Source organism: Amphibalanus amphitrite, unplaced genomic scaffold (assembly GCF_019059575.1).
Source record: "Amphibalanus amphitrite isolate SeventyFive unplaced genomic scaffold, NRLGWU_Aamphi_draft 000416F_arrow, whole genome shotgun sequence".
Taxonomy (NCBI): domain Eukaryota; kingdom Metazoa; phylum Arthropoda; class Thecostraca; order Balanomorpha; family Balanidae; genus Amphibalanus; species Amphibalanus amphitrite.
The window spans coordinates 110,756-128,792 of record NW_024881910.1 but is presented as its reverse complement, the minus strand read 5'-3'; the positions used below and the strand labels follow the sequence as shown (position 1 = coordinate 128,792).

General features: G+C 47.8%; 1 protein-coding gene across 1 annotated transcript; it reads left to right on the top strand.

The window, feature by feature from the left end:
* The first annotated feature begins 288 nt into the window (after nucleotides 1-288).
* Nucleotides 289-13,948, top strand: LOC122390941. Its single transcript, XM_043384395.1, has 2 exons — nucleotides 289-650; nucleotides 12,018-13,948. The coding sequence occupies exon 2, from the start codon at nucleotides 12,103-12,105 to the stop codon at nucleotides 13,327-13,329; it is 1,227 nt and encodes a 408-aa protein (XP_043240330.1). The 5' UTR covers nucleotides 289-650; nucleotides 12,018-12,102; the 3' UTR covers nucleotides 13,330-13,948.
* The last annotated feature ends 4,089 nt before the right edge of the window (nucleotides 13,949-18,037 follow it).

Genomic DNA, 18,037 nt, shown 5'->3' with positions numbered 1-18,037 from the left:
ATAGGTCAGTGACCTGACCTGACTTGACCTGAAAAGCAATTATTGACAATAATATTGTGCTCCCTATAGTTTACACTGTCACTGTCATAGGCGGCGGAACGGGGAGGGCACCGGGGCACCGTGCCCCCTTTGATTTTGGCATTTTAACATAAGCCCTATGGGCGTTGCATGGAAAGAATGGGACCAAAAGTCGGCAGTGCCCCCTCTTGATTGAAGGTGTTCCGCCGCTACTGGTCACTGTGTTCCACATAACCATTCGACGTTTCTACCATTGCTTGGTCTTATCCGGCATTCGGCCTCTGCTATCGAAGACCTAGCACTTTACGGGACACAGACCCCCTGATTCATTTGAAGAGCTGATAGGATCGATAGCAGCTGGGTGAGGTCTGACTGGGATACTGAAAGGACCCCCACATTTACTTACATACGCTTCAAATAGCTTTGGTATCCGGCATTTTATCGCACAAGGACGGGTCCGGCTGAGCTCTGGCTCTATCTGGGCTCGGAATCTGTGGCCGATAGTGCCCGAGGTGCGCCCGGCATCCCAGTCGGGCTTGTCATCGGCGCGCCTCGTGAGACCCGCCCAAGCGGACTGTCCGGCGAACACCGGTCAACACTCGGCCAGGCAGTCCTCCGGCGGCTTCTCGAAGGTAGGTGAGCAGCTAAGAGCAGGCACCGAAGGAGCCAGCACCGTGACATGCAGGTTTTGCTCTTGCATTAGGTATTATACCTACTTGTGTTGGTTTTGATTTATTTTTTCTTATTTCTATCATGTCATTTTTTCTAGCATGTGTATCGAATACATACTCGTAACACGAAATATTAGTCGTTTTCACGACGGTTACCTGGCTCACATTTCGTTTATATGCACTTTTGATGCGATTTGGTCAAATTAACCCGCGCCCTGCTGGGGGGGGGGGTGTTTGAACACCCCCCCCCTTGTGGTTTTTCGCGAATATCTCAAAAACGGCGGCGCGGAGCGCCGCCGTTTTTGGTCCACCTTATCATACATCAATTCTACACATGTTGTGAAAATTTCAGACCAAGGTCATTCAAGGTCAGGTCACCAGGTCACTTGAAGTGACCTCACCTCATAAAAAGTTTCAATGTCTGTCATAGCTACACCGAGTGACCGATCGCTTTGAAACTTTCAGCGATTGCTAAGAGCAATAGCATGTACAAAATGTATATCTCAGAATTTTGATATCAATGACCTAAGGTCAGGTCAATTTTGCGACCTCCCTATAAGTCAATGGGAGAAAATTGAAATGCGCCTCTTTTGGACGAAAGACATTATAAACACTCCCAAACACCGAATTACAAGTGGTTTAGACACACTGAACATGAAAATGGTGTCCGTGACCCTTGTTTATGCCCTGAGGTCATCTTAGGTCACGAATGGTATCTAACAGTTTTTCGCAAATAACTTTTGATAGAGGCATGCTAGAGCGATGAAAACGCCTTAGATGTGTTCAGATCGACGATACGGATCGACTGATATGCAACATGACCCTTTCCGGTCAGGTCATGACCTTGACCTGAGGTCAAATTTTCAAGTTGACCTTTCAAGGTCAAGTTATAGTTCATTCGATGCGTCTTGAGGAGAGGAACACGATGCCGGTAAAAGTAAGCTCGTACAGGGCTTGGGTCAAAAGTTATTGCAGAAAAACTGTTTCCGAAAAAATCGGCTATTTTTGCAGTTTTTGCCCCCTGCAGGCAAAACCGTTGACGTTAGGTCAAATCTGACAGAATAACCCAGAAAGGGCGTTAATAGGGCTATCGAATGCGCTTTTCCGCGGCGCTGTAGCTCTATTGGTTCCCGAGTTATGCGTTGGCTTTTTGGAAATTTTCGACATTCGACCTGGAAATCGGCGAAATTTTGCCTTCAATGACCTCTGGTGACCTGACCTTTGACCTGACCAAAAAATTGACCGAAGTGATTTCGTCATTATTTTTGACGCTCTTTCGAACGCCGCCTTCCGCGTATCGCTACGTGGCCCAGGAGCCGAGTTACAAGGGGGGGGGGGTGTTCAAACACCCCCCCCCCCCCAGCAGGGCGTGGAAATCCAGGACCCCCAGCCGGGCGCGGGTTAACCCGCGCCCTGCTGGGGGGTGTTTGAACACCCCCTTCCCTTGTGGTTTTTCGCGAATATCTCAAAAACGGCGGCGCGGAGCGCCGCCGTTTTTGGTACACCTTATCATACATCGATTCTACACATGTTGTGAAAATTTCAGAACAAGGTCATTCAAGGTCAGGTCACCAGGTCACTTGAAGTGACCTCACCTCATAAAAACTTTCAATGCCTGTCATAGCTACACCGAGTGACCGATCGCTTTTAAACTTTCAGCGATTGCTAAGGGCAATAGCATGTACAGAATGTATATCTCAGAATTTTGATATCGATGACCTAAGGTCAGGTCAATTTTGCGACCTCGCCATTATAAGTCAATGGGAGAAAATTGAAATGCGCCTATTTTGGATGCAAAACACTCCCAAACACCGAATTACAAGTGGTTTAGACACACTGAACATGAAAATGGTGTCCGTGGCCCTTGTTTATGCCCTGAGGTCATCTTAGGCCACGAATGGTATCTAACAGTTTTTCGCAAATAACTTTTGATAGAGGCATGCTAGAGCGATGAAAACGCCTTAGATGTGTTCAGCTCGACGATACGGATCGACTGATATGCAACATGACCCTTTCCGGTCAGGTCATGACCTTGACCTGAGGTCAAATTTTCAAGTTGACCTTTCAAGGTCAAGTTATAGTTCATTCGATGCGTCTTGACGAGAGGAACACGATGCCGGTAAAAGTAAGCTCGTACAAGGCTTGGGTCAAAAGTTATTGCAGAAAAACTGTTTTCGAAAAAAAAATCTGTTATTTTTGCAGTTTTTGCCCCCTGCAGGCAAAACCGTTGACGTTAGGTCAAATCAGAGAGAATTGTTCAGAAAGGGCGTTAAAGGGACTATCCCACCTTTAACCCGCGCCCGGCTGGGGGTCCTGGATTTCCACGCCCTGCTGGGGGGGGGGGTTGTTTGAACACCCCCCCTTCTAACTCGGCTCCTGGGCCACGTAGCGATACGCGGAAGGCGGCGTTCGAAAGAGCGTCAAAAATAATGAGGAAATCACTTCGGTCAATTTTTTGGTCAGGTCAAAGGTCAGGTCACCAGAGGTCATTGAAGGCAAAATTTCGCCGATTTCCAGGTCGAATGTCGACAATTTCCAAGAAGCCAACGCATAACTCGGGAACCAATAGAGCTACAGCGCCGCGGAAAAGCGCATTCGATAGCCCTATTAACGCCCTTTCTGAGTAATTCTCTCAGATTTGACCTAACGTCAACGGTTTTGCCTGCAGGGGGCAAAAACTGCAAAAATAGCCGATTTTTTCGGAAACAGTTTTTCTGCAATAACTTTTGACCCAAGCCTTGTACGAGCTTACTTTTACCGGCATCGTGTTCCTCTCGTCAAGACGCATCGAATGAACTACAACTTGACCTTGAAAGGTCAACTTGAAAATTTGACCTCAGGTCAAGGTCATGACCTGACCGGAAAGGGTCATGTTGCATATCAGTCGATCCGTATCGTCGAGCTGAACACATCTAAGGCGTTTTCATCGCTCTAGCATGCCTCTATCAAAAGTTATTTGCGAAAAACTGTTAGATACCATTCGTGACCTAAGATGACCTCAGGGCATAAACAGGGGTCACGGACACCATTTTCATGTTCAGTGTGTCTAAACCACTTGTAATTCAGTGTTTGGGAGTGTTTATAATGTCTTTCGACCAAAGGAGGCGCATTTCAATTTTCTCCCATTGACTTATAATGGGGAGGTCGCAAAATTGACCTGACCTTAGGTCATCGATATCAAAATTCTGAGATATACATTTTGTACATGCTATTGCTCTTAGCAATCGCTGAAAGTTTCAAAGCGATCGGTCACTCGGTGTAGCTATGACAGACATTGAAACTTTTTATGAGGTGAGGTCACTTCAAGTGACCTGGTGACCTGACCTTGAATGACCTTGGTCTGAAATTTTCACAACATGTGTAGAATTGATGTATGATAAGGTGTACCAAAAACGGCGGCGCTCCGCGCCGCCGTTTTTGAGATATTCGCGAAAAACCACAAGGGGGGGTGTTCAAACACCCCCCCCCCAGCAGGGCGCGGGTTAACATGGGGTTTGAGTTGAGATAGCCAAGTTTGCGGCGAGGTTCAGAAACCACTATCTATCTAGGTTGCAACCCCCGCGGCCTCTTGGTGTTGAAGAAATTCGTTCCCTTCATTTGAAAATGGGCCTTGTACAAGGCCCTATCTTCAACATGGAGCGACCGTTAGTGTGACGTCACCTCGTTTAGTCATTCTGATTTAAATGGGTTTGTTCGTTGAAAAATCGCTTAAAACTTGGTCTGAACTTTGTTGTGGTGCCTACAGAGTAAAAAGAATCAGCTTTATGACAGTAATGTGGCCTGGGGAAGGAGGTAATTTTGGGCTGTGACGTCACATATTTGAAAGTTTGTGTTTGGAATATGGGGAGCCTATGATGTTTAATGAAAAATAAATGCCAGAACCGTGTTCCTGGTCATCCAATCTATAAAGTCGGGCACAATTTAACTGGTTTTAACAACATTTTAGAAGGTGGGATAGTCCCTTTAATAGGGCTATCGAATGCGCTTTTCCGCGGCGCTGTAGCTCTATTGGTTCCCGAGTTATGCGTTGGCTTCTTGGAAATTTTTGACATTCGACCTGGAAATCGGCGAAATTTTGCCTTCAATGACCTCTGGTGACCTGACCTCTGGTGACCCCCCAGCAGGGCGTGGAAATCCAGGACCCCCAGCCGGGCGAGGGTTAAGTTGTTGTTGGTTGTTTCGGTTGTTTCATCGTATTTTTTCATCTGATGTGGCACTAGTAGTTGCCTGGTAGTTGGTTGCCTGCCTGATCTATAAAACAATCAATCATTAATTTATCTTCTAAATTCTATCAATAACATTGATATAAATCTATCAACTGAAATTATGTCTACGGGATTCTGTGCACTAATATTGTGAGATTGAGATTTAGTCAGATTCGGTCAAGTCTGGTGCATTCGCCAGATAACCTGTTGTACGTACCCCGTTGGATATCATAGGTACTCGGTGAAAACCTAAGGAAGCTGTCAATTCGAAGAAGCAAATGAGGCGGTGCGACTCCTCAAAAAGAGTGTTAACCCGCGCCCTGATGCATCAGGGGTCTGCCGAGCAACGCGGTCTGATGGGGGGGGGCATTTTTGTCCCCCTAAGATCTCGAGAACCACGCAACATAGCGACAAGCGGCAAACGGCGTTGGATAGCCCCAGCGGGGAACTACCTCATGACCTAATTTCATTGACCTCGGTCCAACCGATGACGTCACAGGTCAGGTCAAAGTTCGAATTTTCACCGTCTACAGACATTTCAAGAAATGCGTTGTTAAATCGAGTAAAATGCATTTCATTGAAAATCATCGATGGGGAAATGTTCGTCAAACACATATTTTGCTATTTGAGTAACTGATACCAGGTCAGGTCACAGAGGTCAGGTCACTGAGGGTCACAATTTGAAAATATTATGTGATGCATGTTTTATGGTCCATTTTATGTCAAATGCGATTATGTGGGACAGACAGCCCTTGGGGGCAGTTGAGATTGTTTTAGTGAAGGTCAGGTCAAGGTCAGGTCAAAGTCAGGTCAATTTAGGACAAATTTCTAAATTGATATTTTGCATAAAATGGGTATTTATTCGATGCAGCTTGTCACGGAGAGTTCAATGGTGGTCTCCGTCCTGCGCTACGTGGTCTAGAATTGCTAAAAATTGAGTTCAAAAATTTGACGTCATCAATTTTGAACAGTTTTTTTCACTATAACTTGGCCAAAAACGGAGGTATCGATTTAAAATTTGGTATGTATGTCGAAGAGCGCAGGGACTATCACTTTTATTTCGTTTTTTTCGAAATTCGAAAAAAATGGATTTTTTTTTAGTTTTTCTTAAAAAAATCATTTTATTTTTATTTTGGGGGATAAAAACAAAAAATTTCGAAAATCCGAGATAGCAGTTTTGTAGCGCCGTCTTTTCTCTACACAACCACATAAAGAACTTTAAAATTGCTTGTTAACTGTAGATTTGGTGAGCGTTTAAAGATGTCATGTTTTTTGCTCATTTTTACTCGAACATGACCTCAGTTTGACCTCAATAACTCCTGACCCGAGGTGACCTGTGACTTGAAATTTTGTGTGAAGGTGTCAAACTGATGCCCGGGATGGTACCCAAAATTTGATGGCGCTGCGCGCCGTTTTCTCGCTATTTAAGAAAAACCACAGGGGGCCAAAATGGCCCCCTCATCAGGGCGCGGGTTAAAAAAGCTGTCCAATGCGCTTTTCCGCGGCGCTGTAGCTTTATTGGTTCCCGAATTACCCGTCGGGTGATTCGAAAAGGTTGAAATAGACAAAATTTGAACTTTAATGACCTCTGGTGACCTACACTTTGACCTGACCTAAAAAATGACCGAAATGCTTGACCCATTATTTTCGATGCTCTTTCGATTGCCGCTTACTGCGTTTCGCTACATGTCCCAGGAGCCGTATTAGAAGGGGGCTGAGGGGGTGGGTGGGTGGGTGGATGGGGTGGGGAGGGTGGGTGGGTGGGGGTGTTCAAGCACCCCCGCCGGCCCGGCGTGGTTGGCGCCGAGCACCGCCCAGGTGCGGGTTAACCCTATTCTTGGCGGGCTCCGCCGGGACAAGAAACTGGCGGGGGGGGGCCGATTCGGCCCCCCTTCAGATCTAAAAAACTGCACATCGCAGCGACAAACGGCGAACGGCGTTTGATAGGTCGTTTAACCCGCGCCCCAGTGGCGGTCTCGGCCAACTTCGCCCTAGTGAAGGGGGGCATATGTTACCACCCACCTCTAACTCAAAAACTAAGAGGGCTAGAAAGACGCGGTAAAAAGCAGTCGATAGCTCTCAATACGTACGTTTGAAAGTATTTCGGTCATTTTTCACCTTAGAGCAATATTGGGGTCACCAGAGGTCATCAAAGGTCAAAATTTGCGAATTGTCATATTTTTCAGAAAACATGCCCCTATCTCAGGAACTATGGTAGCTAGAAAAACGCATGGAAAAGCAATCGATAGCTTTTGAACTCTTCTTTTGAAAAGGTCATTATCAATATTGTCCTCAGGTCAACGGTTTAGCCTCCAGAGGGCACAAACTCCAAAAATAGCTGTTTTTACGAAAAGTGTTTTTCGACAATAACTTTCGACTACAAAAAGCCACGACATTTCTATTGCCAGAATCGTGTTCCCCTCACCGAGACGCGTCGAATGAACTATAATTTGACCTTGAAAGGTCAACTTAAAAATTTGACCTCAGGTCAAGGTCATGACCTGACCGGAAAAGGTAATGTTGCATATCAGTCGATGCGTCTCAACAAGACAAACACAATGAGACCATCCCCAGCGTTCTATCTCTTTCCAATCGCGAGTTATTGGCAAAAAACTGTTTGTAGCCTCAAATGACCTCGGATGACCTTTCTAGAGGCTATCAGCAAAAATGACACCTTGGTCATCACGAGTGGACTAAATCATTGTGATTCTGAAATATTTGGACTGTTCCTATGCGTACACACGGATCTAGAGGCATTTTCATTTTTCTCCATTGACTTGTAATGGAAAGGTCATGCCACTGACCTGACCTTAGGTCACGGATATAAAAAATCCGAGATATACAAATTGTAGGCTCCCATAACAGCATGCAATCCACCAAGTTTAAAACCTTTCTGACAAACACTGCAGGCTGGACATGATTGCAAACTTTTTTTAAGGCTTGGTCAGTTAACTTGGCCTGGTGACCTGACCTGACATGACCTGGGGTCAAAAATCTCACACATTGTCCAAAATTGATGTACCAAAAGCTACCCCGAGCGGCGCGGCGCTACGCGCCGCGGTTTTTTATTCACACGCGAAAAACGCGACAGGGTGGTAACATATGCCCCCCCCCCCACGGGGGCGAAGGTTAAAGATCTACAACTTTTACAAAAACATTTTCAGGTCAGGTCAATATTGAGGTCACCAGAGGTCATCAACGAAAAAATGTTTTGGAATTAGTTACCTATATAACTTTTAAACTAAGAAACATAGAGACATAAAACCAATACATTTTTTGTTGCTCTCGCCGAGGCGATGCGAAATAAGTATGTGATGACCTTCACAGGTCAATTTAAAATTTGACCTGAGGTCAAGGTCAGGTCATTCATCAATGAGGTTGTGGGGTATGGTCATGCTGCATACCAAACGACGCGCCTTGACCAGGCGAGCAGTTTGGTACCACTTAGAAGTCTTTAGCACCATCATGTCGTGATTTATTGACAGAAAAACGATTTATGACGTCACATGACCTCAGATGACCTTTGCCGGTGCCCCTGTCAATTAGCGGCACCAGGATCATCACTGATGAGATAATCTTCCATAATACTGAAAGAACTGGGTGGTTTTGACTCGTTTACACGAAGCAGGAGGCGTTTCAATATTTTCCCATAGGCTTGCAATGTAAAGGTCACGAGTCTGGCCTGACCTCAGGTCACAGATATGAAAATTCTGAGATATACAAATTGCACATACTGGTACCCTAACTAAAGCCTGAAGAGAAGAAATTGATCGGTCAAAAACTAGCTCTGGCGTGATTGCAAACTTTTCTGGGGTAGGGTCACCAAACCACCTCTGGTGACCTGACCTGAGGTCAGATCAACTCAAAATTTTCAGAAATGTTGCGTAAAAGCCTTTTAGAAAAAGTCAGAAAATTTGAGCTTCCTAGCTCAAAGCGTTTGGGAGATATAACCAAAAAACCTCAGGGGGGGCTCCTGAGGCCCTCCCCCGCCAGGAATAGGGTTAATAAATTTGATCGGCATTATGCTCCTGTCGGCTAAACGTGCAAAGTATAGGGTAGACGAAACTATGCTTTTTGAGCTCAAGTGATCAAGCTCAGGAGCTTTATCTCAGGTCAATGTCATCACTACACTTGAAAAGGACATGCTGCATATCGCCTATCTATCGGTCGATTCGTATCGTTGAGCTGAGCTCATTCGTCGCTACAGCAGGGCATATTTTAAGGCACTTACTGCGTCCCATTTTGGGACGCAGCCCCCTCGCCTTGGGACGTAGCCCCTGCTGATTTGACCCACTGCGTCCCTGCCCTGTGCCCTGTCCGGTTCCCTGACCTATGCCCTCCTGTCTACCCTGACCTGTACCCTTCCCTCTAAAATGTCCTGTGCCATGCCCTGTAACCTGCCGTGCCCTACTTTCTGCTTTCCTCAGTGCCCTACTCTGTTCCTTGCCCTGTGCCCTTAGTCGTAGCACGTGCCCCATAGGCGCGGGAGCCGGGGGGCAGTGGGGGCAACTTGCCCCCCCCCCCCAACTCTGGGGCCGTGGGGGTGGTGCCCCCACAGCTTTGAGACGGAATACCACACTTTTTTTGCAAATGTTTTCTTTTTTGTTGATAAAGCCGAGGGGTGAAAAATAAGTGGCCTAAAACCGGTGAGAAAACTAGATTTGGGGGTACCCTAGGTTGATCTCTACTATGGTGTGCCCCCCCAGTCGGAAAGTAGTTCCCGCGCCCCTGACGTGCCCTCTGCTCAACTTTGGGACGCAGTAAAAATTTGTTAAAATATGCCCTGCGCTACAGCATGTTCTTCATCAAAAATTATCGTCGAAAACTGCTGCTGACATTTTCATAGTTTAGCAAGCTGCAAAATTAACCACAAGAATCGCGGCTCTGCGGCCATTTGTTGCGAAGTTATTCACCAAGAACGGAACCGTACCTTGGGGCACTTGACCTGACCTTAGAAGTCACCGGTTGACCTATGACCTTAAAATCGGGTACCAATCTCTGCGTCTCGTAACGGCGCACACGCCCGTTTTTCCGCGATGCGCTAGCGCTCCACCAGGGGCGAAACGGCGAGGGGGTCGTACCCCCCCCCCCGGCGCGTAGGGTTGAGACCATAAGTGTAGGAACCATGGGTGCAAGGGTGCAGCTGCACCCACAATATTTCTCCAGTGGGTGCAGACAATGTATTCTGCACCCACAATAATCTGAACCAAAAACCCCTTTTCTCATCAACACTACTTCCCATGCAGCACGGCAAATTCAGGATATGTTGCCCACTATCCATCTTTCGAAGCATTTGCTTTTGTGATGGTCTTCAAAACTTACATTTGTGCTGAAGAAAAAAAGGAAATGGAGCATGTGATTGAACACATACCGAGCCGATGACCCACTGTCAAAATTTTTAGCTCGATATCTTCGAAAATGGCCAGGTTGGCCGCTTTTACTTTTTGCGATAGTCAATATTGACAATATTAACCCTCGCATGTGTGCGGCGTTTTCCAGCTTCTAATGTGTAGGGGGGGGGGGGGGGGCTGATCGAGCTATAGCTCGATAGTAGCTCCGCGAAGCTCTATAGAGCTTCGCGGAAAAAAACGAGGGCGTTGCCCGTGACGAGAGGAAGCCGATGATACCCAATTTTAAGGTCCTAGGTCATTGGTTGACCTTCCAGGTCAGGTCAATGTTCCAAAAGTCGTGAAAATCGGGACCTACTAGAACTGCGTAAAGTGAAGCTGTTATCCGTTTTTTTCGGGGTGCTGACCACGAATATCATGTAATAGTCCGAGGTCATCAAAGGTCAATGACCTGACCTGACCTTCAGGTGACCATCACACCCACCGTGATGCATGGGACGAACATTATTTCACATGTTTGGACGTCTACAATCACAAAAAGACTGGAAACGCACGGATTATAATGTGAGTTAACATACGCCAAATCGCGATTCCGGCCAAACATGGTCTCGAGAATCAGGTCACAGGTCAAAGGTCTTTTGGGTCAGGGTCATGAAATTTTCAGAGTAGGTGTAAAACTGATCAACTCGAGGGTACTTAAAGTTTCGTCGCGATCGGCCGCTTTTTGCGCGAGTTATTTGCGAAAAACTATGGGGGGCTCATCCGACCCCCTACACATGCGAATTAATTCCAAATGCACTTATCAGTCGGTACCTTTTCGACATGGTATACACCCCCCTCAAAGCTTGTAACGAGTCTTCGCTCGGGTGTCGCTCCCAACCCCCCCCCCCACCGCTTCACCGGCCATGGCTGGATGTCTGCACCCATGCACCCACAATGTTCCAGCCGTTCCTACGCCCATGGTTGAGACCTTGAAACTGGGTACCATTCGGTGTGTACTGTTAAGGGACACAGGTCCTTATTCAGTTCAGTTCAGTTCAGTTCAGTGTATTGGAACATTCCAAACAATTGGGTATTACTGTTCCACGTCAAGTACATGAAGCATATAAAACCACAACCATACACATCGAAAACCAAAACACTAAAAAACGCAGAAAGATGGTGTTTAAAACAGATATAAAACATATATAAAACAGTGAACCACGCTACATTATATCGATGTGCTGTTCGACATTCAGCGCTGCCGTAAAAGCTCTAATTGTGGCCGCCTCCCGGACAGGCGATGGTAGTGAGTTCCACGCTGAGGCTGCTCGGCGAGAGAAACTATGCCGCGATGCACTCAAATTACATCTGCACAGGTGCAGGTCACCCCTGTCGGTGGCACGCGTGCATCTCGCCGATACGCTCTCCCGTCGGGTGAACATTTTCCGGATCGCAAATATATTATGTATATGTATGTATGTATATTATGTATATGTATATTAATTCTGAGTAGAAAATTATACATGATTTCAAATAGATTATTCGCGAGTCTGTACCTAAATTAGGAGCGAAATGGTAAAAGGAGACTCCCGCCGAGCGATGGTTAGCTTTGCTTTACCAATAGGAAGTCTAAAAAACAAATCAGATGTAAAACATCTGCATTTGAAGACTCACACTTGAAAGTTACGAGAAGGATAATGCCCTCGAAGGAGCTTTTGGCTTCCATGGTTTTTGTCTCAACTGTTGTTCAGGAATCGCACAAAATGAATGATGTTTCCTCTTTTCTTTTTCAGTCGAGGGCGGACCTTGCTACCTCCCTAACCTTCAGACCGGTGTGGCAGCGAAGGACACAGCGTACGTCAGCAGTAGCACACATCAATGTGGCAAAGGGCCGGAGTCATGTCTGAAACAAGCTCTATGTACTACAACAGTAGTGCCCTCAGCTCCAGCGAGGGCCATTACTCCGAGGTATACGAAAGCGGAGTTCAGGTTCATAACTACAGCAATGTCGTTGGAAGCGGCACGTCCCCCTTCCATCTTGAGGGATCTATTGAGGCATCTCTCCAGCTCAGTCATAGCAGGAGTACTCAGGACCTCCGGTACATCAGAAGAGCGGGCGGAAAACCGAGCACGATGTCAAGGATGTCATCACCTCCTTCGTCATTTGGCAGCGAGGCCGACTCGGCCGACACTCGGCAAACCGCCGACAGCTCACCGAGAAAGTGGCATCAGAAAATATATTCGGCGACTATGTGGGTGCGGAAGAAGGTAAAAAGACCAACGATAACTTTGTCTAGTTCCGAATCAGGCATCAGAGATTCAACCAGCCAGGGACGAGCCAGCCAGAAGAGAGAGAAATTCGTGATACAGCACCAGCCACTTCGTCAACATTACGGGTCGACCCTGTCTTTATCTGCCCAACAGACTTACGACGAGCCAGTCTATGCGTCTGTGCGGCCTCGCCGGGGGATGAGGAGCGCGCTGAGCGGCTCCAGTCTATTCGACCTCTCCAGCGAGGAGAGGCCCCCGCCCGTCCCGGACCGCTCGAGCAGACCTCCGGCTCCGGGCGGGCCTCCGGCTCCGGGCGGGGACTCGGCGCTGCGGCCGCTGCCGACCGTCTGTGCCGAGTTCTCCGCCGAGAGTGAGTGCGAGTGGGAGGACTGTCCGCACCTGCACCTGTGCCCCCGGTGGCTGGTGGGCCGGTGTCCGGTGCTGCGCCGCTGTCCGCTGCCGCACTCGCTGCGCACGGCGCACAACCTGACCGTGCTGCGCGCCGCCGGCTGGCAGCAGGACGAGCGCCACCAGCTCAGACGCTGGCTCTTCTTTCAGGCCCGCTGCGAGCGGCTGGAGGCGGCCGGCCTGCCGCCACTCTGTGTCAGCCACGCGCGCGGCGCCTGCGGAGCGCAGCCGTGCGACGCACTGCACATGTGTCCAGAGTTCCTGACCGACGTGTGTGCGGCGAGGCGCTGTACGCGGGGCCACGACCTCGTCGGGGACGACAACAACCGTCTTGTCCTGGCCCAGCATGGACACGATAATATGCCGGTCAGGGATCTTTTGACCAGCATCAGGGAATCCATGACAAAGCCACCTCGCCTGCTCTGATGTGGGCAGACAGCCGTAGACTCATCCATCATTGTAGCATGCATCGTTGTAACGCATCGTTGTTTTACAAGGATTACGATGTTAGCTTCGACCGTGGAATACCACAACCCTCCAGCTACTAAATACTACGACGTAACGACCTTGATGCGAATGTCGAAAATTCGAAACGAAAATGACAAACGACTAGTAGCCGAAAAAAACGAAGCTTGAATTGAATAGAAATTTCGTACATTATCATATTCCCCGACGTTAGTCGCCGCATAGCGTGCCACCGGAAGGGCATTATCCCCTCCCATGTGTATTGTGCATATTCTGCTTTCATCAAGTACCTTGATTATTAAGTGTTATTTGCAACTGCTGCATAAAGCACCATACAATGCAATGTGAGCCGTGCCATCCATGCATTTCCAAATGAATACACAATACACATGCTAACGCTGAATAGGCCATCTGACATCGCACAGTCTACGCTTGTATGTTGCTAGTTTACTATGGTGATGCAAATAAGTGGTTGGCCTTACATTTGAGCAGTGAGCACTACATATTTAATTCGCCCTCGCATGGCCTAGTATTGCCCCAGACAAAAATAAACTTACTTCGCATTTTGTTTAGTTTTTAAATCTGCCAAGTCAGTGATCCAATAAATCCTGAGTTTGACCCTTGAAAGGTCTCCCTAACTGTATGCTACGAGTATATAGATAGAAATAGTGCTCGAATTTTAGCGTTTTCATGTAATTCCTTTTATCTTTTTTTTTTTTTTGCTGAATCAAGTCAGATGCATGGGGAGGGTGAAGCGAATACTTCACGAAACGTTTTTAATTATGTGGATATTGCTTTCATTGCATCAAATGATAAATGTGAGGTAGCATCTGTTATTGGTGCCAGGTAAGACAACTAAACTTTAGGAACTTTAGGAACTTAGGAACTTTTAGGAACTTTAGGACAACTTTAGGAACCCGAAACCGCCTGGCGCCTGGGCTATTTCCGTGCCCACGACCGCCTGGGCGGGGGAGGGGGGATCCGACCCCCTGTCATCTCGAGAACCAACGGTCGTATCGAGCCCTGTGAGGCGGCTTTTGAAAGCTCTCCTTGAGACCTTTCACCTTCCCAAAGCGTTCTTAAGAGTTCGAGATTGCGGTTTTGGCGATTTTTCGAACATTTACCTTTTGTGGCGAAAATGTCGTGTTAGTAAAAACTGAAGTCGGTATATCGAAAAGAGTTATTAACTAAACTACATTAGAATTCTACAACACACGTCGAAATGTTGTAGTAGAAGGTATGCCGAGTTTCACGTTTCGATTCATGGGTATTTCAAGAAAGAACAGGGGGACGTAGAAACGACCCCCTCCCCCACCCCAGGCAGTCACGGCCGAGGATTAAAGGAGTATGAGAAGATAAATGCGATATCAGATGCTGGAGCAGCTTGGGCTGAAAATACATTAGCTAAGTGCCCTGGCTATCGGTGAAGTAAACAAACCCCTCGACTAGTGACCGCCCCTTGCTTGAGACGGTCTGCAGATTGCTATCAGCAAACTATCAATCATTAAGAACCTGGTCCGGGGCCACACTCGGGCAGTTTTCCAAGTTAATGAGCAGGCGTCGGGAGGGCATTGCGAAGCCGCTGACGTACGGTGAAACACTCCCAGCAGGTAAGCACTATTAGTCAAAAGCTCTTTTATGGGACAATCTATCTGTCCGACAAGCTGGAAAGCGGTTTTCACTTCTTTGTGTGGGATTCCAGCCATCTCTCATAGTGGGGAGGAGCGAAAAAAGAAAATACCAATTATCACGAAAACTTAGAGAGATTTAAAGACACGGAGTAACCAGTCCCTAATGCTTAAAAGAATAATTCTCGAAATGTGCTTGGTGAAGTGTTTCAGAGTTTTCAGTTAGGTCGCATTGAGGCCACTGAATGCCAACAAAGGTCAACTTTTGCGCTTTCCCCGCAACTGCTGGCAGCATTCAACGCTTGAATGGGAATTAATCCGCGCCCTGCTGGTGGAAAGACGCTTTTTACACGCCATTTCCCAATTTTTTTTTCGCAAATGTCTCAAAAACGCATATATCAAATATTTCTCTTTTTTTTTGCAAGAAAAAAAAAACATATATGCTACATTCATATCAGGATCCCCCAAATCCTATAAACAGTAACACCTTGATCAAATATCTTTCAATAAACATCCTTTCATAAATTCCAGCGGCACCCAATCGTTGCAGCCTTTGGGCTACTGACCTGACCTGGAGGGTCAACCAACGACCTAGTACCTTCAAATTGGATAGCATCGGCTTTCGCTGTTCACGAGCAATGCCCTCTTTTTCCGCGAAGCTCTAGCCTTATAAAAGGCCGAGCGGCTGGGAGGGGGCCTATCGCCCCCCCCCCCATACGTCAGACGCTAAAGAAAGGCCGATACGGGCTATGGGTTAAATGCAATTAATGCGTAGAAAATAGATTCAAACATTTTTTTGCTCAATATTAATAAATCTTATCCATGCGTAACGGATCCTGACCCTCCATTCCCAGGTGCGTTTTGCAGGCAGGTCGGATTCAAGGCACCCGGCTGAAGGCATGGGCGTTCTTCATCAGACCGCTGCTACAATGATGACGAGAGGTACGTTACTGCAGCGTTCCGCGTAAGTCTGAGTCCACTGGAAGATTCAACAGCTCACCCGTCTTGAGCTCACCATATGAGGCCCTCCGATTCACGCAATCTCCGTTCGATCCACGCTCACTGGAACAAGGGGAGTGACTGAAAACTTCTGTACCATGGAAGCAGACTGGACCGCTCTTCGTAGGCCGCAGCGGGCGAAGGAAGGGCCGATGATAAAGGAGCTCAAGGAATTACTAAGGTTTAGATCGGGTATGGCTGCGGAAGAACAACCGCCACTTCGACATTCTGCTGAAAACATCGGTAGGTCTCAGACAAGGAGTGCTGATCCGCCGAGCCAAAGCCCAGGGACGAGAAACTATAAGAAGGTAAGCCATGAAAACACTGATAGTGATTGCAAGGTTCATGTCTCCAGCCACGAAGGAGGTGCAAATACCAGTGTGACTATTATCTTTGGTCAACCAGAAAATCAGCCGAGGGTAGAAGCCAAGAGTACGGCCAAACCACCCTCTTCCACTGGAGGGCACCCTGTCAAGATTCCAAGCGAAACCCAGCCAAGAGCTTGTGAAAGATGTTCATGCGGCGCAGCTGACATCGACAAGCCGGCTGGGGAGGAGTCTCATCATCCTCAAACCACTGGTATCCCTCGCATGTCGCCCTCATCGACAGCTGCTTCCCCAGGTGAAGGTGGAGCAGCGCAACAGCCGACGGAGCCCCAGAGCAGATACACTTCATCATCGGTAGGAGGCGACAATCATGAGGCACCGAACGCCCATGCCGAGCCTTCTGTTCCAGGGTCGGAGAACCGAAAAATGAAGGCAACCTCCCTGCAAGAAAATGGGGATCAAGACGAGAGTCATTTGGCCACGTCATCCGTTTCTCATCCACCACCAGGTGAAGCACCACCCTCTGATGGGGGGCAGCAGAGGCTGCCTAGTGTTTGTCATGCGTTCACCAAATCTTCCTGCAGACGCGCTATCTGCTGGGACCTTCACGTGTGCGCCGCCTGGCTGACTGGACGGTGCAAAAACATGCGCCCCTGTCGACATCCCCACTCGCTGTCCACGGCGCATAATCTGGGAGTACTCCACGCTGCCGGCTGGCAGGGAAACCAATGTGACCTGGTGCGCCGCTGGCTCATCTTCGAGGCCCGCTGCCAGCAGGTAGAGGCCGACGGCCTGCCGCCGCTCTGCGTAGATCACGCGCGCGGCGTCTGCCCAAAGAAACCGTGCGACGCGCTGCACATCTGCCCTCGCTTCCTGTCTGGTGCCTGCCAAAGGCAGAGCTGCCCGCTGGGCCATGAACTTTTGGATGCACACAACAGGCGGGTGGTGAAGGATGCGGGCCATGAAGATGTGGCTCACAAGAAGTTGCAGAAGCAGATCGCCAAATACCTGCCGTGACAGAACCAACCCAGCGGCTTACGTTCCTCTGCCCAACGCGCCAGCCGGGGTGGTATTACCGAACCAAGTGCCAAAGAGCGGTACTATACCACCAATAGAAAATTAATTTAATCAAGGCTGACATTGTTTTTCACTGGCCTACCTGCCACATGCACATGGGGTGCCATGGGTGAAGCTTTTCCTGTCCCTAATCTCAAATTTTATGGTCGAAACTGGAAATGCGGTACTCATTGAACGGATGCGACTTCCACATTTGATTGATAAATCTGGACAGGAACGTAATCTTACCGTATGTGTTGAGACAGTGGTGCTGCTAATAAAATGTTATTGTCACAGAAAGTGCTACTCGACTAGTACCTGCAATGTTGTCAATTGTCATTAAAATGCCCGCGCGTCCCTTTTAGATCAAGTGCTTTTGTGTTAGGATGCTATTTTAGATAAGTTTGCCCTGCATTTGAGCCTACGTCATTATTGAGGGAAGGGTTGCAGATGAATCTCAATTTGAATAGAATTAAAAATAAGCCGTGACGAGTTAGGTGAACATAGCGCCGTTCAAATTGGGAAATTGATTCTGCCTGGGTTTAATTCCTGGACTTACGATAAAAATGTACCGACTTATTCGCACGTTTTATATAGATTGAGAGAACACTGTATGACTGATTAGCGTAGTGATTGTCACCCTACCATCATCCAGATTCA